This window comes from Oryctolagus cuniculus, assembly GCF_964237555.1.
Source record: "Oryctolagus cuniculus chromosome 17 unlocalized genomic scaffold, mOryCun1.1 SUPER_17_unloc_3, whole genome shotgun sequence".
NCBI lineage: Eukaryota > Metazoa > Chordata > Mammalia > Lagomorpha > Leporidae > Oryctolagus > Oryctolagus cuniculus.
The window spans coordinates 370237-392895 of record NW_027208204.1 but is presented as its reverse complement, the minus strand read 5'-3'; the positions used below and the strand labels follow the sequence as shown (position 1 = coordinate 392895).

The window sequence follows — 22659 nt, the reverse complement described above, 5'->3', positions numbered from 1 at the left end:
TGTCCACATGAATTGCAGGTGGAGGGTGCAGGCTTTCCTGCTGCACCACAATGCTGGTGCCTATTGCAGGTTCTCAAACAAATCTCTCTGCATTTCCCTCAGTCACAAATGCAGATTATACTGCAGAATTTCTCAAGGTCTGTTCTTGGGTAAATAATTCCATTGATTTTACTTTAATTTGTGATAATGTTATTTCGGTTCTTTAAATGATTATGAGTAGAATAATTACAGGAAAAGAAAAAGCTACTTTCTATTTTTTCTTGAATCTCTTCCCTTATTTAAAAATATTTATGAGCTTGATAGAGAAAGAAGTTGATGGAGTGAGAGAAAGCTAGAAACTCCCATGCACCCACTCACTGCCTAAATAATCATATCAAGCAGGGGTGGGGCACAACTGAAGCCAAGAGTCAAGAAAGGAATCTAGGCCTTCCTCTTGGTTGGCATCAACATTCCTTCCCCTGTTCTGCATTAGCTGAGAGCTGGAAACTGGAGCTGGCACTGAAATCCAACTTTGGAAATTTGACATAGAGATAGAGTGTCTGAGCTAGCATCATAAACACTAAGTTAAATGCTTACTGTCTCTTTAAAAACATTTTTTTCTCTGCCATAATTGCATTGACTGTGCATGGTGTTTTCCTGGAAATTCTTCTCTGTTCAATCCCTTCATAGCTTCCTGATGGTTTCTTGTCCTTTTCCCTGAATACTTCTACATTCTTCTGAACATTGCTCATTCCAGAGTGAATGTTGTCCCCCTTTCAACCTACTGTGCAATGGCCATTGACATAGTCTGGCCTTTTGAGCTGAAACCCCTGTTTCCCTCCAGCTTGGGAATTTTTCCCAGCCTTTATACCATAGGTTTGACCCCCTGTTGAATGCTTCTGTGTGGCTGTCCAAATGCTCAACAAATCTGAAATGAAATAGCATCCTTCCTTCTTCTTCCATACCCATGTAGAAGATATGCAACTGCCATTGTTTGTAATATGACAGAGTTGACATGTTGACAAAGAGTGTTCTATCACAGGTGATGATAGCATTTGAAGACCTCGCTGTGTACTTTACCTGGGAGGAATGGCAGAACATGAACCAAGCTCAGAAAATCCTGTACAGGGATGTGATGCTGGAGACCTACAGCAGCCTGTTCTCCCTGGGTGAGTGACACTCATCACATGCCCAATGGTAACATTTTCTCACTATTTGACAAATAAGTGAGCACTATTTATAAAGTTTAATGAAGGACGGGTATAGAATTTGAGTCCATGAAGAATCTGAATATCTACCATCTGAAAAGGAATTCAAATTGGAACATTGTAAATATAAGAGTGGGAGTAAGACAGGGAAGAGATGTGCAATTTGGGACATGCTCAAGCTGACTTGCCTCAAACGGTAGAGTTAGAAACATACCAGGGGATTCCAATTCAATCCCATCAAGCTGGCATGTACCAATGCCATCTCACTAGTTCCGGTGATCATTTTCTATTCACAATTGATCATGATGATAGGACTAAGAGCCAAAGGGAGCACATAAACAAGACTAGTGTCTGCAAATACTAGCTGATAGAACAAAAAAGGGAGAGAACGATCCAACATGGAAAGCTTGATACACAGCAGACTCATAGAATGGCAGATGTCCTAAACAGCACTCTGGCCTCAGAATCAGCCCTTAAGGCCCTCGAATCTGGCTGAAAAGGCCATGAGAGTATTACAGGCATGGAAAGCCAAAACACTCTGGCCAAAAAAAAAAAAAAAAAAAAAAAACCTACATGAAAGATCTCTGCGAGTGAGATCCCAGTAAAAAGAACAGGTCATCAAAGAAGGAGGTGCCTTTCTTTGAAGGGAGGAGAGAACTTTCACTTTGACTACAACCTTGTCTAAATATGATCAGAGTTGGTGAACTCAAGGGGCTTCCATAGCCTTGGCGACTCATGACAAGGGCCTGGGGTGATTACTGATGCCATAAACAAGAGTGTCAATTTGTTAAGTCAACAATAGGAGTCACTGTGCACTTAACTCCTCATGGAGGATCTCTGTCCTTAATGTGCTGTACATTGTGATTTAATGCTATAACTAGTACTCAAACTATTTTTCACTGTGTGTTTCTATGTGGATGCAAACTGTTGAAATATTTACTTAAATATGCTAAACTGATCTTCTGTATATAAAGAGAATTGAAAATGAATCTTGATGTGAATGGAAGGGGGGAGGGAGAGGGAAAGGGGAGGGTTGTGGGTGGGAGGGAAGTTATGCGGGGGGAGCCATTGTAATCCATAAGCTGTATTTTGGAAATTTATATTCATTAAATAAAAGTTAAAAAAAATACTGGAACATTGGTTACATAGCTCCTGGACCAAGCTGTTCACCTTCAATTAACCCAAGATAGTGATTTCACAAAGTGTTACATTGTTTCCCTTAATAGGACATTGTGTGACCAAACCTGACTTGATCTTCAAGTTGGAGCAAGGAGCAGAGCCCTGGATGGGGGAAGAATGCCTACATCAGAGCCTTCCAGGTCAGTCTGCACATTTTGGGCAGGGAGGCCTGGGTAGAAGCAGTGTAGCAGATGTTGATTGGTGCTCTTTCCATGAGTTTTTCCCAAGTCTTACTTCAGACACAGTTATTCTACAGTATCTATGGAGATCATTATCTCTGGTAAAGGCAAAGGAAATGAAGTTTCATGTGAAAATCAACAACTGATCAAAACCTCCAGAGTCACATATTATCACAGAGGAGTGTTCATAGAAAGAAATGAAAGGAGGAAACCAGGGTTGACAACGTCACAATGAGATAGAAATAATTTTCATTAAATTGAGCAGATTGTGGTCTGCAGAAATGAATTCTTTAAATTGTTGTGAATGTATACCGAAGGTGATACGTTGGAACTTTCTGCAACTGTTGTAGTTCTCAGAAGCTGAGGATGTCAGGTTTCCTTAGAAATATGGGGAAACTGTAATAGAGTGCAGATAAAACAATTTTTCATTAGAAAAATTCCACAAATGCTGTTTCCCTGGGAAGACAGAACATGAGACAACCACAGATGCAAATCTTGTCCCTTAAATGTGATCCTGCTTGGAATACAGACACATTAAACTCTTCTCCACCTGCAAGAAAATGATCCAGTAAAAGTTTCCCATCTTGATGGTTGAAATACCAGAGAAGTACAAAACACACAATTTTATAAAAATGAACTGGAAAGAATAGGACAGGGAAAAATTGATTTCTAGGTAATAGCTGATTATTTTTACTAAACATATGTCCTTTTTTTAAAATCTTATATAGGTGTTTCATCTTTGTGAAAGGCAGAAAGTCAGTGAGAGGAGAAACAGTGAGCAAGAGATTTCCTATTAGCTACCTCCCCAGATACCTACAGCAGTTAGGTCTGACTAATTTGAAGCCAAAAGCCTGGCATTCCAACTATTTGAATCTGATGTATCACAGGGTCCCAAGCACAAGAACCATTATCTGCTGCCCCATAGTATACATTAGTAGAGAGCTGTATTTGAAGCAGAGTAGCGTGGGCTGAAACTGGCACTGTTTTTGGATGTAGACATTCCAAGCAGTGATTTGTATTCATTTTGTTAATTTTATCCCTCTTAAATACAAGTAACTTCATTCCTTTTACATGAGTATGCCAGGAGAAACAATTATATTTGATTTATTGACAACATTATTTTTTTTCTCACTTCAGTTGCCATGAAAAGGGATGACCTGATTAGGAAAAACCAGAAAAGTCAGGACAAAAATCTGAATCAGAATGTTATGAAAAATAATAAGACATCAACTCCCAAGATAATTGAATTAAGAAAAACACTTCATTTGATTTCAAACCATATTCCAAAACTGAGTATCAAAAAGAGAATCTATTCAGGAATGAAACCTGAAGAATACAATATATGTCACAATGTGCATCCCCACTGTGGGCCTGATCAACTACAAACTGGAGAAAAATGTGATGCTACTAAGGTACCTGGGAATGCTCTCCAGTTCTGTGAGGCTCTTAATCAACAGCACAAAATTCAGACTGTGCTACAGGCTTTTGAACCAACTGGACAAGGGAAAGTCTTCAAAAGGAAAAATGTATTTTGTAAATCTGAGAGGCGTTTTATGGTAGAAAGTAGTACATCAACTGCCACTATTGGTAAGACAACTCAAATAGAACAAGATTTCCATAAAAATTCTAACCTCAGTATGCATCAACAAAGTCCCAGAAAAGAGAAAGTTTATGAATATACTAGTTCTTTGGAACCTGTCATTGACCAATCACATCTTAAAATAAATCATAGACCACTTATAGGGAGGAAACCTAAGCCTTGGGGAAAATCATTCAGTTATAAATCCTGCCATACCATCCATCACAGTACTCATGTAGTAGAAAACCCTCATGTGTTTAATGAACATGGAGAAGCCACTTACCAGAAGTCACATCTGATTAAGCATCAGAGAATTCACACAGGGGAAAAGCGTTATGAATGTAATGACTGTGGGAAAACCTTTGGCTATAAAACAAACCTCATAAAGCATCAGAGAATTCACACAGGGGAGAAACCTTATGAATGTACTAACTGTGAAAAAGCTTTTAGCCTTAAGTCACACCTCATAAATCATCAACGAATTCACACGGGAGAGAAACCTTATGAATGTACTAACTGTGAAAAAGCTTTTGGCATTAAGTCACACCTCATAACTCATCAGCGAATTCACACAGGAGAGAAACCTCATGAATGCAATGACTGTGGAAAGGCATTTTGCCAGAAGTCAAACCTCCTAAGTCATCAGAGAATTCACACAGGGGAGAAACCTTATGAATGTAATGAGTGTGGAAAAGCCTTTGTCAAGAAGGCACACCTCATAAATCATCAGAGAAGTCACACAGGAGAGAAACCTTATGAATGCAATGATTGTGGAAAAGCCTTTGGCTATAAAATAAACTTCATAAGTCATTGGAGAATTCACACAGGGGAGAAACCTTATGAATGTAATGACTGTGGAAAAACCTTTCACCAGAAGTCAAACCTCATAAATCATCAGAGAATTCACACAGGGGAGAAACCTTATGAATGCAATGAATGTGGAAAAACCTTTGGCTATAAAACAAACCTCATAAGTCATCAGAGAATTCATACAGGGAATAAACCTTATGAATGCAATGAGTGTGGAAAAGCCTTTGGCCAGAAGGCACACCTCAGAGAGCATCAGAGAATTCACACAGGGGAGAAACCCTATGAATGTAATGACTGTGGAAAAGCCTTTGGCCAAAAGTCAAACCTTATAAGTCATCAGAGAATTCACACAGGGGAGAAACCTTATGAATGTAATGAGTGTGAAAAATCCTTTAGGTGGAAGTCAGATCTCATCCTACATCAGAGAATTCACACAGGGAATAAACCTTATGAATGCAATGACTGCGGGAAAACCTTTGTGAAGAAGGCACACCTCATAAACCATCAGAGAATTCACATAGGGGAGAAACCCTATGAATGTAATGACTGTGGAAAAGCCTTTGGCCAGAAGTCAAACCTCATAAGTCATCAGAGAATTCACACAGGGGATAAACCTTCTGAATGCAATGACTGTGGTAACGCCTTTGGCCAAAACTCAAGTCTTGTAAATCATTAGAGAAACCACACAGGAGAAACCTTATGAATGTAATGACTGTGGAAAAGCCTTTATGTGCAGTTCAGAACTCAGTAAACAGAGAAGTCACAGGAGAGAAACCTTATGATGGCAATGACTGTATGTCAAACATCAGAAAGCATCAGAGAATTCACAAGGGGAGAAATGTCATGAATAATGATGGTAGAAAGACTTTTGATATAATTCACAACTAAAAACATCTAGAATTCATACAGGGAATTTTGCACACAATTGCCTTTTTGTGCAAGCTTCATTTTATCAAATAACAGAATTCATCAAGGGAGAACAATAAGATTATAATAAGTGTGGATATGCCTTTGGTGCCAATCATACCTCATCAATCATAACAATTCACACGGGAAAAAAATCTTATGAATGTAATGACTCACAAAGCCTTTTACCATAATTTAGCCCTCATTGCACATCATCAAATTTGTACAGGGAAAAAAGCCTTTGAAAGTAATCTTGTGGAAAAGCCTTTACTTAGAAGTCATACCCTATAAGACAGCAGAGAATTCACATGCGGGAGAAATCTTATGAATGTAATGAGTGTTGGAAAGCTTTGCCAAAATCTCAAGTACAACATTAGAGAATTCACAAAGTGGAGATCTCATGAATGAAATAAACGTGGGAAAGCTTTTTGTCATAGGTCATACCTCATAATCCATCATGGAATTTGCACAGAAGAGAGACTGAGAATATAATGAGGGGTCAGTGCCGTGGCTCCCTTGGTCAATCCTCTGCTTGTGGTTCCAGCATCCCATGTGGGTGACGGATTCTAGTCCCGGTTGCTCCTCTTCCAGTCCAGCTCTCTGCTGTGGCCCAGGAGGGCAGTGGAGGATGGCCCAAGTGTTTGGGCCCCTGCACCCGCATGGGAGACCAGGAGGAAGCACCTGTCTCCTGGCTTTGGATTCGCATAGTTCCAGCCATAGCAGCCAATGGAAGAAAGACCCTTGTTTCTGTCTCTTTCTAACTCTGTCTAAAAAATAAACAAAATAATGCACGTCGAAGAGTTTTCCCTCAAATAATATAAGTATTTATGATAAATCTTATGCTGGAAATCACATCTTATCCAAAGGGACTCATTTCATGGAAAAAGCTTATAAATATTAATACTGTGAAAAAGCCATTTATTACAAATCTGTCATACATCAGAGAATTCAGATGTTTTTTTTTAACCTTTAATAAATAAATTTCCAAAATACAACTTTTTGATTATAGTGGCTTTCCCCCCCATAAGCTCCCTTCCATGCTCAGCCATCCCATCCCCCCCTCCCTCTCCCATCCTATTCACAGCAAGGTTCATTTTCAATTATCTTTATATATAGAAGATCAATTTAGTATATACTAAGTAAAGATTTCAACACTTTGCACCCACACAAAGAAACACAGTATAAAGTACTGTTTGAGTACTAGTTTGCTGTTAATTCACATAGTACAACACATTAAGGATGGAGATCGTACATGGGGAGTAAGTGCACAGTGACTCCTGTTGTTGATTTAACAATTGACACTCTTATTTATGATGTCAGTAATCACCTGAGGCTCTTGTCATGAGCTACCATGGCTATTGAAGCCTCTTGAGTTTGCCAACTCTGATCTTTTTTAGACATGGCCATAGTCAATGTGTAAGTTCTCTCCTCCCTTCACTGTAAGATACCTCCTTCTTTGATGGCTCATACTTTCTGCTGGGATCTCACTCACAGAGATCTTTCATTTAGGTCACTTTATTTTTGGCACAGTGTATTGGCTTTCCATGCCTGAAATCCTCTCATGGGCTTTTTAGCCAGATCCGAATGTCTTAAGGATTGATTCTGAGACCAGAGTGCTGTTTAGCAAGACACCTGCCATTCTATGAGTCTGCTGTGTATCCTGCTTCCCATGTTGTATATTTCCCTCCTTTTTAATTCTATCAGTGAGTATTAGCAGACAGTAGTCTTGTTTATGTGATCCCTTTGACTCTTAATCCTTTCATTATGATCAATTATGAACTGAAACTGATCACTTGGACTAGTGAGATGGCACTCATACATGCCACCTTAGTGGGATTAAATTGGAATCCCCTGGCATGTTTCTATATCTACCATTAGGGGTAAGTACAGTTGAACATGTTCAAAACTGTACATCTCCTCCCTCTGTTATTCCCACTCTTATATTTAACAGAGACAACTTTTCATTTAAATCTCAACACTTAATAATGACTGTGTATTAATTACAGAGTTCAACCAATAGTATTAAGTAGAACAAAAAAATATTAAAAGGGATAAAGTATTAAGTTGTACATCGACAGTCAGGACAGGGGCTGAAAAAGTCACCATTTCTCATAGTGTCCATTTCACTTCAACAGGTTTCCTTTTTGGTGCTCGGTTAGTTGTCACCGATCAGGGAGAACATATATTTGTCCCTTTGCGACTGGCTTATTTCACTCATCATGATGTTTTCCAGATTCCTCCATTTTGTTGCAAATGACCAGATTTCATTGTTTCTGACTGTTGTATAGTATTCTGTAGAGTACATATCCCATAATTTCTTTATCCAGTCTACTGTTGATGGGCATTTGGGTTGATTCCAGGTCTTAGCTATTGTGAATTGAGCTGTAATAAACATTAAGGTGCAGAACACTTTTCTCTTTGCCAATTTAATTTCCTTAGGGTAAATTCCAAGAAGTGGGAGGCTGGGTTGTATGGTAGGGTTATATTTAGGTTTCTGAGGAATCTCCAAACTGACTTCCATAATGGCTTAACCAGTTTGCATTCCCAGCAACAGTGGGTTATCGTCCCTTTTTCCCCACATCCTCACCAGCATCTATTGTTGGTAGATTTCTGTATGTGAGCCATTCTAACCAGTGTGAGGTCAAACCTTATTGTAGTTTTGATTTGCATTTCCCTATTGCTAGTGGTCCTGAACATTTTTTCATGTGTCTCTTGGCTATTTGGATTTCCTCTTTTGAAAAATATCTATTGAGGTCCTTTGCCCATCTTTTAAGTGGGTTGTTTGTTTTGTTGTTGTGGAGTTTCTTGATCTCTTTGTAGATTCTGGTTATTAATGCTTTATCGGATGCTTAGTTTGCAAATGTTTTTTCCCATTTTGTTGGTTCCTCTTCACTTTCCTGACTGTTTCTTTTGCAGTACAGAAACTTCTCAACTTGAAGCAATTCCAATAGTTAATTTTGGTTTTGACTACCTGTGCCTCTGGGATCTTTTCCAAGAAGTCTTTGCTGGTGCCAATATATTATAGGGTTTCTCCAATGTTCTCTAATAGTTTTCCCAGCACCATTTTTTGAATAGACTGTCCTTACTCCAGGGACTGGTTTTAGATCCTTGATCGTATGTAAGTTGGCTGTAGATGTTTGGGTTGATTTCTGGGGTTTCTGTTCTATTCCATTGGTCTATCCATCTGTTTCTGTACCAGTACCATGCTGTTTTGATTACAACTGCCCTGTAGTATGTCCTGAAATCTGGTATTGTGATGCCTCCAGCTTTGTTTTTGTTGTGCAAGATTGCTTTAGCTATTCAAGGGTTCTTGTACCTCCATATGAATTTCAGCATCATTTTTTCCAGATCTGAGAAGAATGTCTTTGGTACTTTGATTGGTATCACATTGAATCTATAAATTGCTTTTGGGAGAATGGACATTTTGATGATATTGATTCTTCAAATCCATGAGCATGGGAGATTTTTCCATTTATTGGTATCCTCTTCTATTTCTCTAAGATTTTGTAATTCTCATTGTAGAGATCTTTGACATCCTTGGTTAAGTTTATTCCAAGGTATTTGATGGTTTGGGGACTATAATGCCTGGGACTGATCTTAGCAGTTCTTTCTCAGCAGTGGCATTGCCTGTGTATGCAAAGACTGTTGATTTTTTGTGCATTGATTTTATATCCTGCTGCTCTGCCAAACTCTTCTATGAGTTCCAATAGTCCCTTAGTAGAGTTCTTTGGATCCCTTAAATAATCATATCACCTGCAAAGAGGGATAGTTGGACTTCTTCCTTCCCAATTTGTATACTTTAATTTCTTTTTCTTGTCTAATGGCTCTGGCTAGAACTTCCAGAACTATATTGAATAGCAGTGGTGAGAGTGGGCATCCCTGTCTGGTACCAGGTCACAGTGGAAATGTTTTCTCTGTGTCTATTGAGATAATCATATGGTTTTTCTTCTGCATTCTGTTAATGTGGTGTATCACATTGATTGATTTGCGAATGTTGAACCATCCGTGCATACCAGGGATAAATCCCACTTGGTCTGGGTGGATGATCTTTCTGATGTGTTGTTGTATTCTATTGGTGAGAATTTTATTGAGGATTTTTGCGTCTATGTTCATCAAGGATATTGGTCTATAATTCTCTTTCAATGCTGCATCTTTTTCCGGCTTAGGAATTAAGGTGATGCTGGCTTCATAGAAAGAATTAGGGAGGATTCCCTCTTCTTCAATTGTTCTGAATAGTTTGAGAAGAATTGGAGTTAGTTCTTCTTTAAATGTCCGGTAGAATTCAGCAGTGAATCCATCTGGTCCTGGGCTTTTCTTTGTTGGGAGGGCCTTTATTACTGTTTCAATTTCTGTCTCAGTTATGGGTCTGTTTAGGTTTTCGATGTCTTCCTGGTTCAATTTAGGTAGGTTGCATGTGTCCAGGAATCTATCCATTTCTGATAGGTTTCCCTGTTTGCTGGCATTTAGGTCCTAGTAGTAATTTCTGATGATTCTTTTTATTTCTGTGGTGTCTGTTGTTACGTTTCCTTTTTCATCTCTGATTTTATTGATTTGGGTCTTTTCTCTTCTTTTTTTAGTTAGTTGGGCCAATGGGGTGTCAATTTTGTTTATTTTTTCAAAAAACCAGCTCCTCATTTGGCTGATTTTTTGTAATTTTTTTTTATTCAATCCTGTTGATTTCTTCTCTGATTTTAATCATTACTCTCTCCTGCTAGATTTGGGTCTGGTTTGCTGCAGATTTTCTAGATCCTTGAGATGCAGTGAAAGCTCATCTATTTGGTGTCTTTCCAATTTCTTGATGTAGGCACCTATGGATATAAACTTTCCTCTTAACACTGCTTTTGCTGTATCCCATAAGTTTTGGTATGTTGTGCTGTCATCCTCATTTACTTCCAGAAAATTTTTTGATTTCTCTTTTAATTTCTTCTATGACCCAGTGTTCATTCTGGAGCATGTTGTTCAATCTCCATGCATTTGCATATGCTTTAGGGATTCCTGAGTTGCTAATTTCCAACTTCATTCCTTTATGGTCTGAGAAGCTGCATGGTATGATTCTAATTCTTTTAAATTTGCTGAGACTTGCTTTATGGCCTAGTATGTGGTCAATCCTAGAGAAGGTTCCATGTACTGCTGAGAAGACTGTAAATGCTTTCTGTGTAGGATTGAAAGTTCTGTAGATATCTGTTAGATCCATTTGGGCTATAGTGTCCTTTAAATCTACTGTATCCTTGTTGATCTGTCCTGTTGATCTGTGTATTTCTGAGAGTGGCGTATTGAAGTCCCCCAGTACTATTGTATTGGAATCTAAGTCTCCCTTTAAGTCCCTTAACAAATCTTTTAGATAAACCGGTGCCCTGTAATTAGGTGCATATACATTGATAATTGTTATATCTTCCTGTTGAATTGATCCCTTAATCATTATATAGTGTCCCTCTTTGTCTCTCCTAACAGTTTTTGTGGTAAAGTTTATGTTGTCCGATATTAAGATGGCTACGCCCACTCTTTTTTCTTTTCTGTTGGCATGGTATATCTTTTTCCAGCCTTTCACTTTCAGTCTGTATGGATCTTTGTTGGAAAGATGTGTTTCTTGTAAGCAGCAAATAGATGGGTTTTGTTCCTTAACACAATCAGCCAATCGATGTCTTTTAACTGGACAGTTCAGGCCATTAACGTTCAATGTGACTATTGATAAGTAGTAGCTTTGCCTTGCCATTTGCCAAAGATATTTTCTGATATATGTTTTGAACTTCCTGTGATCTTTTGGTGTGAGATATCCTTCCTTTACCTTCTTTCATATTGATGGCCGTGTTTCTGTGTGTAACACATCTTTAAGCATCTTTTGCAGGGCTGGACGAGTGGCAACAAATTCTTTCAATTTCTCTTTGTTCTGAAAGGTCTTTATTTCACCTTCATTCACAAATGATAGCTTTGCAGGATATAATATTCTGGGCTGGCAGTTTTTCTCTCTTAGCACCTGTGCTATGTCTCGCCATTCCCTCCTAGCCTGTAGTGTTTCTGATGAGAAGTCAGATGTGAGTCTGATTGGAGATCCTCTGAGAGTAATCTGACACTTCTCTCTTGCACATTTTAGGATCTTTTCTTTCTGTTTCACTGTGGTGAGTTTAATTACAACGTGTCGTGGTGAGGATCTCTTTTGGTCATGTTTATTAGGGATTCTATGAGCGTCCTGTACTAGGATGTCTCTGTCCTTTTCCAAACCTGGGAAATTTTCTGCTAATATCTTACTAAAAAGGCCTTTTAATCCTTTCTCCCTCTCCATGCCTTCAGGAACTCCTAGAACCCGAATGTTGGGTTTTTTAATAGTATCCTGAAGATTCCCAACAATATTTTTTAGATTTCTAATTTCCTCTTCTTTTCTTTGGTTCGATTGTATATTTTCCTGTTCTCTGTCTTCTAAGTCTGATATTCTCTCTTCTGCTTCACCGATTCTGTTTTTAAGGCTCTCTAATGTGTTTGCCATTTGATCTATTGAATTCTTCATTTCATTATGATTTCTCGTCACTATCACAGGTTCCTGTTCTACTAGTTGTTTCATTTCATTTTGATTCCTCCTTAATATTTCATTTTCATGAGAGAGATTTTCTATCTTGTCCGTTAAGGATTTCTGTAGTTCAAGAATTTGTTTTTGAGAACTTCTTAATGTTCTTATCAATTTTTTGAGATCTGCTTCTTGCATTTCTTCTGTCTCATCATCTTCATAATCTTGAATTGGGGTGTCTATTTCATTTGGGGGCATCATAGTGTCTTCCTTGTTCTTGTTACCTCAGCTTTTGTGTTTGTTTGGCATATTGGAGATATTCTTTGGTTTTTTCTCGTTATACTGTGACTCTTTATTAAGAGGACTGTTTTTGATGGATCCTTAGAGGCTGTGATGGGTGTGGCCAGAGAGCTCTGGTTCTACAGGGTTAAGGGTGTGCCAAAGGTGATTCACCCTGATTGTTCTCTTGCTCACTCTCACTCGCTCATGCTCTTTTTTTTTTTTTTTTTTGACTCAGTTGGGAAGTAATTCCACACAGCTGAGTGGAATTGGGTATTCGTTTGCTTACAAGAGTCAGGTTTTTCAGCTTGGCTAATGAGGGGCACCCACTTTACATATGCAAAATGGCATGCACCACTTTACTTACGTAAAATGGCGCCTGCCCTTTGTCTTGCTCGGCTTTGTAAGGTGAGTGGAGAGAGAGGCTAAATGTCCATGCTGGCTCCCCTTATTTATTCAATTTTTTTCTCTCCTCCAGCCAGCCTGGTGAACTTTCCCCAATGGGGTTTCAGGCCTTGTTCTCTGCAGGCTCTTTCTGCCTTTCCCTGCCAATGTCTCGGGTTACCAAGAGGTTTGTGTCTCACCTCCCCTTCCAGTGCTGGCGCACAGACTCTGCAGCTCCGGCGGGTCCAGCAGGTCTGACGTCCAGCGGCTCCTGCGGCTCAGCTTCCACATGGTGGGTGACCAGCCTTTGCTATTCTTGACCCTGATTCCAGAGCAGCCTCTGTGAAGGGGCCCAGCCCACCCAACAGCCCCATCCATAAACACTGAACAAGCTCTCTCTGTTCAGCAGTGCTGATAGTCAGCATTAATAATATTTTAAAGATTTATTTATTATTTGAAAGTCAAGTTACAAGAGATAGAAGGAGAGGCATAGAGAGAGGTCTTCCATCTGCTGGTTCACTCCTCAATTGGCTGCAATGACCAGAGCTGTGCTGACCTGAAGCCAGAAGCCAGGAGCTTCCTCTCAGTCTCCTATGCAGGTGCAGGGGCTCAGGGGCTTGGGCCATCATCTACTGCTTTCCCAGGTCAAAGCAGAGACCTGGATCAGAAGTGGAGCAGCCAAGTCTCAAACTGGCACCCATATGGGATACTAGCACTGCAGGCAGTGGCTTTGCCCATTATGCCACAGTGCCAGCCCCTAGGATTAATAATAACAAATGTTCTATCCTCCTCAAGAAAATATGAAAAATGTATATGATAACATATACTAAATTTCTTCACTAATAATATTCTAAATAAAATTTACTTATCATTTTCTGAACAAGCGTAGACATCTGACAACTAAATCTTTCAAGAGTATGTAAATTCAAGTAGAAATGAATAAATGTATACACTAACATCAGATGTCTTCTTCCTGCTTTGGTTACTAATGAATGACCAAGCTTGTTGCTGTAAATAAATGGTCACTAGGATGTTTCTTAAACATATGTGCGGCTCAAGATTAGACTTTTTCCACTTTGTGGTCTCACCTGTCAACCATAGCAACTATTTTTGATCATAGGCTTTTCAGTGACATCTAACTCTGCACAAAAGAGTCATCATCCTTATTGAGACGTAGAGACATGTGACATATTTGACTGCAGTGTGCTTCCCTTCTTTTCGTTGTTTTCCTAATTGTCGCTCCCCCTCTTCGTGGAGGAACGACACTAAGCCCTGCCTAGGCTTCACATCCGAGTCACGGCACCATTATGTCGCTCCCCGTCTTCGTGGAGGAACGACACAGGACCCTGCGCTGTTCTTTCGTCTGCTCGGCCCTCCCCGGGTTTTCTGCTGGTTCTTCCCGGGTTGGCTACTATCCCTTCCACCTCCATGGAAGGGCAGTTCCCCCTAGCCACATTCCCCACTTCTGCAGGGGAGCGGCACACCGCCGGCCGGCTCTTCTCGGGGGCTGCACAGGTGTTCCTTCAGCTAGATGTTCCCCTTAGATGTTCCCCATAGATGTTCCTGGTGCATGCCGTCTCTCTCCTCCTTTATAGTCCTCCTCCGCCAATCCTAACTTGGCTGCCCACACGCCGAGTACGCTGCTCTCCTCCAATCAGGAGCAAGTCCTACAGTTTATTAGTTGAACTGGAGGCAGCTGTGCGGAAGCTGTTTACTTCTCTCCCAGCGCCATATTGTGGGAGAGCAGATGCATAGAATAAGTCTTAATTCCAGTAACTCAGTCTAGTCCGGTTTGCTCCCCACACTAATCTCTTTAACACGCGTCTGTGCTTTGGCAATTCTGAAAACATTGAGATCAACTCAATCATTAGAGAGGCATAGATCATTAGTTCCTCAAGTCTTTAAAGTTCTAATGTGAAGATTAGCTGGACACCTGCTCTTGACCTAACTTATTTAACCAATAAAAATGCTTTCAAAGAAAGTTTATAAAACAATAATGAATTGCCATTATTTTCAAGTCTAACTGAATTTTAAAAAGAAACATTGAAAGTGAACAGTTGGAATCCCTACCCAGGCTATCTCTGATGTTAATACGTGATGAGCCCACACCATCTGCCACTTTAGCTACTTACAGTCAAACAGACATCATCTTTCCCATTGTACTTATAGGCCAGGGCAATCCCAGCTCCCAGGGGCACCTGAGCACCCATGATGCCATTGCCCCTATAGAAGTTCTTGGCATACATATGTATTGATCCTCCTTTCCCCTTAGCACAGCCTCCTCTTCACCCCATAAGCTCTGTGAGAATCTCACAGACAGAAAGGTCCCAAGTGAAGGTAAAGCCGTGAGCCTGAAAGGCCGTGATGAGGTGGTTGCTGGGATTTATGCCAGCCTCCAGGCCCACACAGCAAGCTTCCTGACCATCACACAAGTGACAGAAACCACGGATAACCTTCTGCTTATATAGCCGATCTGCCTTTAACTCCATTTGGCGCACAGTCTGCATCATCCTGTAATATTGGAGCCCATCCTCTCTGGTGAGTACTGTCATGAAAGGAGGGCCCTCTTCCAGCTGGTGAAGGTCACATTTCTTAATCTTGAATGTAGTATCATTTGCAAAGTTGCGGGATGCCATCAGCACTCTCCTTACCGGCTTCTGGGCAGTGCCAGACAATATGCGGGAGACAGTGGCCAGCATCTTCCTCAGGGAGTGCAAGAAGCAGTAGCCATGGCAACTCCCAAACCACCCAAGGGGAACTGCTCAGCCGTCCTGAAGTCTCCTTCAGGTGCCCCAGCTGTAACTGCTTTTATAAGGAAGTTGTTATAATCACCTCCTCTCCATGGTATTCTCTGCACAAGAAAAGAGAAGCAACCGGAACAGGCCAGAAACCAACTGTTAATTTATACCTCATATTTATTTATGGCCCTTTAACTTACAGGACTAATAATACAGAAAATTTGAGATATGTTACTGTGTTAGTGATTTTTACTCAGAAAAGGAAATAAAACTTCATGATTCTCCATTTTAGGTTTCAAAAGAAAATCTAGATTGGCAGACCAACAGAGATCTTCCATCTGCTGATTCACTCCCCAAATGCCTACAATAGCTGGAGCTGGGCTAAGCTGAAGTCAGGAGCTGGTAGCTCAATTTGGGTCTCCCACATGGGTGGCAGGAACCCACATACTTAAACCATCACTGCTATCTCTGGGATACACATTAACAAAAAGCTGGAAACAGAAGCAGAGTTGGGACTTGAACCTGGGCATTCCAAGCGACATCTTAATCACTATTCCAAACTGTCTTCTCCAGATGTCTTAGTAAAGAGGGAACTATTAGTTTTAAGGAGGCCCTGCTGGCTTTGAAGTACAGCATACTCTATACTACAAATGAATCTCAAGTATAACCATAGAAGTATACAACGTAGTATTTCTTTTTTTTTTAAGATTTATTTATTTGAAAGTCAGAGTTACACAGAGAGAGGAGAAGCAGAGGGAGGGAGGGAGGGAGAGACAGAGAGAGAGAGAGAGAGACAGGTCTTCCACCCGATGATTCATTCCCCAACTGGCCACAACGGCTGGAGCTGTGCCGATCTGAACCCAGGAGCCAGGAGCTTCTTCCAGGTCTACCATGTGGGTGCAGGGGCCCAAGGACATGGGCCATCTTCTACTGCTTTTCTAGGCCACAGCCAAGAGCTGGATGGGAAGTGGAGCAGCTGGGTTTTGAACTGGTGCCCATATGGGATGCCGGCGCTTCAGGCCAGGGTGTTAACCCACCACACCACAGTGCTGGCCCCAAATGTAGTATTTCTAATGGAAGAGTTGGTTAAGTCATTAACTCCTCTGAAATACAAGTCAAGTATTAGTTTCAAACTCTGATTCATTCAGGACAAAAATAAAATGTTAATTTTTTTCTTTGCTTCTGACTATGTAAATTATATTGCAAGAAATTAATCATGACTTTTATATCTCAAATCCTATTATGAGTAGGTACAGAATCTTGTGGGGTCATATTCTTTGATGAACATTTTTCCAGTTAAAGCACCCAGCAATTGAGATGTCCAAGTCCTACATCAGAGTACTTGGATTCAGTGCCTAGTTCTGGTTCCTAACTCCAGCTTCCTGCTAATACCGATCCCATAAGGCAGCACTGGTGGCTCAAATATTCAGGTTTCTGCCCACACATAGGAGATTACAATTGAGTTCACATTCCTGGCTTCAGCCTGACCCAGTTCTGGCTGTTGCAGGCATTCTGGGGAGTAAACCAGATAATCAGAGTGCATTCTCATTCTCTCTCCCTCTGCCTCACAATTAAGTAAAAAAATTAAAGAAACTCAAACTGGACTAAAGGTAATAATAAAGGTAAGTGTCACACTTCTTTCATATGACCAACCACTAGGTATTAAAAGTTTTCATTTTTTCCTCTCATCACATATTTTGCCCATGGCATTTAATTTCCTAGTTTTTTTTGTTTTGTTTTCCCTTTGTAAAAAGTAACCACTTGGTGCCAGTGTTGTGGTGTGAGTTAAGACACTGCCTGCATGGGGCCTGTGCTGTGGTGCAGCAGGTTAAAGCCCTGGCCTGAAGCACCAGCATCCCATATGGGTGCTGGTTCTAGACCTGGCTGCTCTACTTCTGATACAGCTCTCTGCTATGGCCTGGGAAAGCAGTAGAAGATGGCCCAAGTCCTTGGGATCCTGCACCCATGTGGGAGACCTGGAAGAAGTTCCTAGCTCCTGGCTTTGGATTGGCGTAGTTCCACCTGTTGCGGCAATCCAGGGAGTGAGCCAGCAGATGGAAGACTTCTCTCTCCCTACCTCTCTCTGTAACTCTTTCAAATAAATAAAATAAAATAAATCTTTAATCTTTAAAAAAAAAAAAAGCCAGGGATCAGGGAAACTTCTTCTAGGTCTCTTGCTTGGGTGCAGGGCCCAAGCACTTGTGCCATATCCGCTGCTTTCCCAGGGCATGTTAGCAGGGAGCTCAATCAGAAGTAGAACAGCCAGTCGGTGCCCATATGGAATGCTGGTGCTGCAGATGTTGGTATAACCCACTCTGCCACAGTGCTGGCTCCATGACAATTTTTAATTCCTAGTAATTAACAGGGAAGAAAGAAGTATGGCAGTATACCTTTTTTTAAAAAAAAAAGATTTTACTTATTTGAAAATGTTTTAGGGAGAGAGAGAGAATCTTCTGTCTGCTGGTTCACTCCCCAAATGGCTACAATGGCCAGAGCTGAACCAATCTGAAGCCAGGAGCCAGGAGCTTCTTCAGGTCTCCCACATGGGCAACAGGGCCTAAGGACTTGGGCCATCCTCCGCTGCTTTTCCAGGTGCATTAGCAGTGAGCTGGATCAGAAGTGGAGCAGTCAGGACTCTAAACAGCACTCATACTGGATGCCTGCATTTCAGGCCAGGGCTTTAACCTGCTGTGCCACAGTGCTGGCTCCAACAGGTGATCTTTTACTCTCAATAATCTCCTCTTGGTATTGGCAGCAGTTTGTAAATTTTTGTTTGTTTGCCTTCTTCTGTAATCTTCTGTAATTTTAAAAAATTACAAAAAGTTCCAGCACCCTGAGAACCTCCACCACTAGGGCATACAATCAGATGTTTGTCCAGCAAAAGGTGGTATAGATGCAACGTGGAAATTGCAAGGTGAGTTGATCCATCTTTCTCAGGCTGTGGTTTCCTTGAGCAACTTTTATAACCCACTGCATATTTGTTCCTCTTCCACAGAGTGGAAAACAGGTTAAACTATCCTATTTAGCCAAAAGCCAGTGGCACCACTTAAATATGTCATCAGCCCAGGGCCAGCATTGTGGCACAGAGGGGTAAGTCACCCAGTGCAACAGCAGCATGCCTTATGGGCACTGCTTTGAGACCCACCTGCTTCACTTCTCATCCAACTCCTTGATTGGGATAGCAGCAAAGACTGCCCAAGTGTTTGGGTTCCTGCATCCACATGGGATACCCAGAGTTCCAGGCTCCTGGCTTTGGCCCGGCTTAGCCCCAGCTACTGTGGCCATCTGGAAGTGAGCCAGCAGATGAAAGATAGAGATTCTCTCTTCTCTGCCTTTTAACTAAACATACATTAAATAAATAAATGAAAAGGCATTAATATGACAACTTTTTGAGGAAAAGGCTTCTGACAGTTGCAGGTATTGTCTTTTTTTTTTTTTTTTTTTTTTGACCGGCAGAGTGGACAGTGAGAGAGACAGAGAGAAAGGTCTTCCTTTTGCCATTGGTTCACCCTCCAATGGCCGCCATGGCCGGCGCGCTGCGGCCGGCGCACCGCGCTGATCCGATGGAAGGATCCAGGTACTTATCCTGGTCTCCCATGGGGTGCAGGGCCATCCTCCACTGCACTCCCTGGCCGCAGCAGAGAGCTGGCCTGGAAGACGGGCAACCGGGACAGAATCCGGCACCCCAACCAGGACTAGAACCCAGTGTGCCGGCGCCGCAAGGTGGAGGATTAGCCTAGTGAGCTGCGGGGCCGGCTCCAGGTATTGTCTCAATGCTTAAAAATATTCAGACACATATTTATATTTCTCAACCACATAGTTTTCAGAAAAAAATGTCTGCCACTCATCATCAGTTATCAGTCTGAAAGCATTCATGAAAGAAATCAAATAACTTTACTAAACACAAAAACCTCTAGTATAGCCTGCATTTAAACCAGTTGCTTCCATGGATATACACAGATTGACTTTTGTTAATTTACAAGGATCACTGCACTTCCATGGCATGGAGCTGTCTGAAAGTTTAAAGGCTGATGGGTGTGGCATTATTTCCCATATTTGCTTATTATCCAGAATGCATTTATTAAACATCTATCATGAACTTCATACTCTATAAATCTGTTTCAAATATTTTGATATTTAATGGTACTTACACCCTTATAAACTGAGCTAATCCTAACTTCTCTCTAGAATAGCTATACCTTTAACATTGCCTTTTTTCACACGTATGTAAATGCATAATATGCTTCTGTATGGCACTTCAGAATTTATAAAAGGCTCTTCACATAAGATTTACATAACATCAAATGACACAGTCTTCTCATTACAGAGGGGAGAAGTATGAAGTGACTCTCCCAACAGTTACTCAGATTCTATTGGTCAGGTTCAGAATCTAATTAGGTCTCAGATACACATCTAGATTTTTCTCCCTACTGTCTCTGTCAGAATTCCCAGCCTATGAGTGAACTTCAGTCTGAATGAATGCTAATATTCAAGATTCTAAGTGAAAAAATTACTGAAGTTTGTATTGGTGAGTTAAAGCATGTGTCTAAATTTTACATTGAATCATATGAAACTGAATATAAGATTATGCAAATTCTCAAGATAAAGAGCATATATTTAAGAACACATTCTTACATTTTGCAAACATGTTGAAACACCTTACTGGAGCATGTGTTTGGCATAGTGGTAAAGCCTTCCACATCCCAATCAGAACGCCTGGGGTTCAAGTCCTAACCCTGTGTCTGCTTCTAGCTTCCTGCTAACAGAACCCTGGGAGGCAGCAGCTGATGGCTCAAGTACTTGAGTCCCTGCTACTTATGTGGGAGATCCACACTGAGTTCCTGGCTTCAGCCTGACCCAGCCCTGGTTGTTGTAGACATTTGAGGAATGAGCAGTAAATGGAAGGGCTCTCTCTGCCTTTCAAATAAACAAAAATAAATACACAGGGGCCAGTGCCATGGCTCACTTGGTTAATCCTCCGCTTGTGGCACCAGCATCCCATATAGGTGCCGGGTTCGAGTCCCGGTTGCTCCTCTTCCAGTGCAGCTTTCTGCTGTGGACTGGGAAGGCAATGGAGGATGGTCCAAGTGCTTGGGCCACTGCACCCACATAGGAGACCAGGAAGAAGCACCTGGTTCCTGGCTTTGAATTGGTGTAGCTCCAGCTGTAGCAGCCACTGGGGGGTGAACCAACGAAGGAAGATCTTTCTCTCTGTCTCTCTCTCTCACTAACTCTGTCAAATAAAAGCTTTAAAAAAATTGAAAATAAAAAAATATACAGACCTTTTCTTAAGGTGTCTTGCTCACATCTAAGTGATTTCCCTTTCACAGTAAAATACCTAACTGTTCTCAAACAATGCAGGTTTTGCTCTCCACGTCCACTCCTGAGCTCCAAGTACTGGCAGCTCACCCTAGCATGTTGACTGGTTCCACTGTTCATGCACACATCTCCCATTCTCTTTTGGTGGGTCTACTGGAAAGAAAGGAGAGTATCTACAGTAATTAATATCTTACTGTTGCTCTTGCTGTCCACCTGCAGGCCTGAAGGAAGAGTACCTGAATACACACTGTGGAGTTCTGGACATAGTTTCCAAAATTCAGTCACTTCGTAGCTGAGGGACTCTGTCCTCATCAATCACCTTAAAGCCTACAAGGGTAGGGAGAAGCTGTGTTTGAAGAATTCACAAATAAAGTACATTCGAGCCAACCACTACCACCCCCACCACACCCCTAATTTAGGGTTCTGGCAAATCCCAAATGGACCAGGAGTGACTCAGGAGGTGACCTCAACTCCTTGCTCTGAAAGGTTCCAAAGAGCCTGGTGCACCCAGAGCGAGCTCAGTGCCTCACCCTCCTGCCCTCGCCACCAGGGACGCCCAGCTCCCAGCACGGCCAGGAGGCCAGCAGCAGCCCCGCAAGTCCAGGCGCACGCAGACACGCATCCAGAGCTGACCCAAAATGCAGGCCCAGCTCAGGTGTCACCTCCCCACAAAGTTGCTGTCTCCTACTCCCTCCCAGAAGGCTGCAGGCCTGCACCCAGCACCTGGAGTCCCAGTGTTTGGGGTTTGCCCACCCTCCTGCGAAGGAAGCCACCCCATGGGAAGCCTGCTCCACCTCCGGGCAGGGCTGGGGGAAGAAGGGCAGGGCCAGCCTCTGCCCCAGGACTGCAGCCTGGGAAAGTCCACGGCCCCCAACGCCCCTGCCAGGTGTGGCATCTCCCTGAGTGTGCTCTGAGCCAGGGCCTCAGCCATCAGCAGCTCCCTTGCTTCCAGAATCTGCTGCAGGGCAGCTCAGACTTGGCTCAGCCGGGGGCCTCAGGCCAATCCTCGCTGTCCTGGAGCAAGACAGACCTGGAGCTGCCAGACCTGTCCCACACCGGGCCGGCTATAAAGGCGGTGGTCATTGGTGGGCAGCTGGTAGTTGCGGTGTGTTTGGGTGATCTGGGTGGTGTTACATTCTTGGCGGTTGAGCTTGATTTTGGACCCTGGGACTAGAATGCAGGTGGCAGCCGGAGAGTCAGGAGCTGCAGGAGAAGAGGAGACAGACCCGGTGAGTGCCCCACCTCTCCCGCCAGCCCCACTGGCTGAGGTTTGCAGCACATGCGGCACTTGGGGAAGCAATGAAGGCCGAGTCTCAGCAGGAAAACCAAGCACGTGGTGCTGATTTGTGCACTGACGCTGCATCTGTGTGGCCTGCCCGGGCAGACACCCAGGACGGGCTTGGTAGGAGGGTGCTGGAGGCGCACTGGGTCCTCATGCAGCCACCTGCTGTAGGCATCCAGGGCAGCAGAGTCCTGTGGGGTCCCTAGAGATCCTGGCCATGCTGCGCCTTCGGTCATCCACCCTCCTGCACTGCTGCTGGGGGCAGTGCTTATGCGGTTGGCTATCTCGTTGGAGTCCATGGTCATTTTCTCTTGATGG

The 22659-nt window shown here is 42.2% G+C and overlaps 1 protein-coding gene across 1 annotated transcript; it reads left to right on the top strand.

Annotated features, from left to right (window-relative positions):
• Positions 1–240: 240 nt before the first annotated feature.
• On the top strand, positions 241–6748 carry LOC127489698 (zinc finger protein 84-like). Its single transcript, XM_070067672.1, has 3 exons — positions 241–1148; positions 2414–2506; positions 3683–6748. Exons 1-3 carry the CDS (start codon positions 995–997, stop codon positions 5608–5610), a joined length of 2175 nt encoding a protein of 724 aa, XP_069923773.1. The 5' UTR covers positions 241–994; the 3' UTR covers positions 5611–6748.
• Positions 6749–22659: the final 15911 nt, after the last annotated feature.

Bases quoted from the DNA above. Each gene is read 5' to 3' on its own strand.
- LOC127489698 (XM_070067672.1), top strand. From the start codon at position 995: ATGTTGACAAAGAGTGTTCTATCACAGGTGATGATAGCATTTGAAGAC. The intron at 1,149-2,413 runs GTGAGTGACACT...TTCCCTTAATAG, and splicing joins CAGCAGCCTGTTCTCCCTGG to GACATTGTGTGACCAAACCT. The intron at 2,507-3,682 runs GTCAGTCTGCAC...TTCTCACTTCAG, and splicing joins CCTACATCAGAGCCTTCCAG to TTGCCATGAAAAGGGATGAC.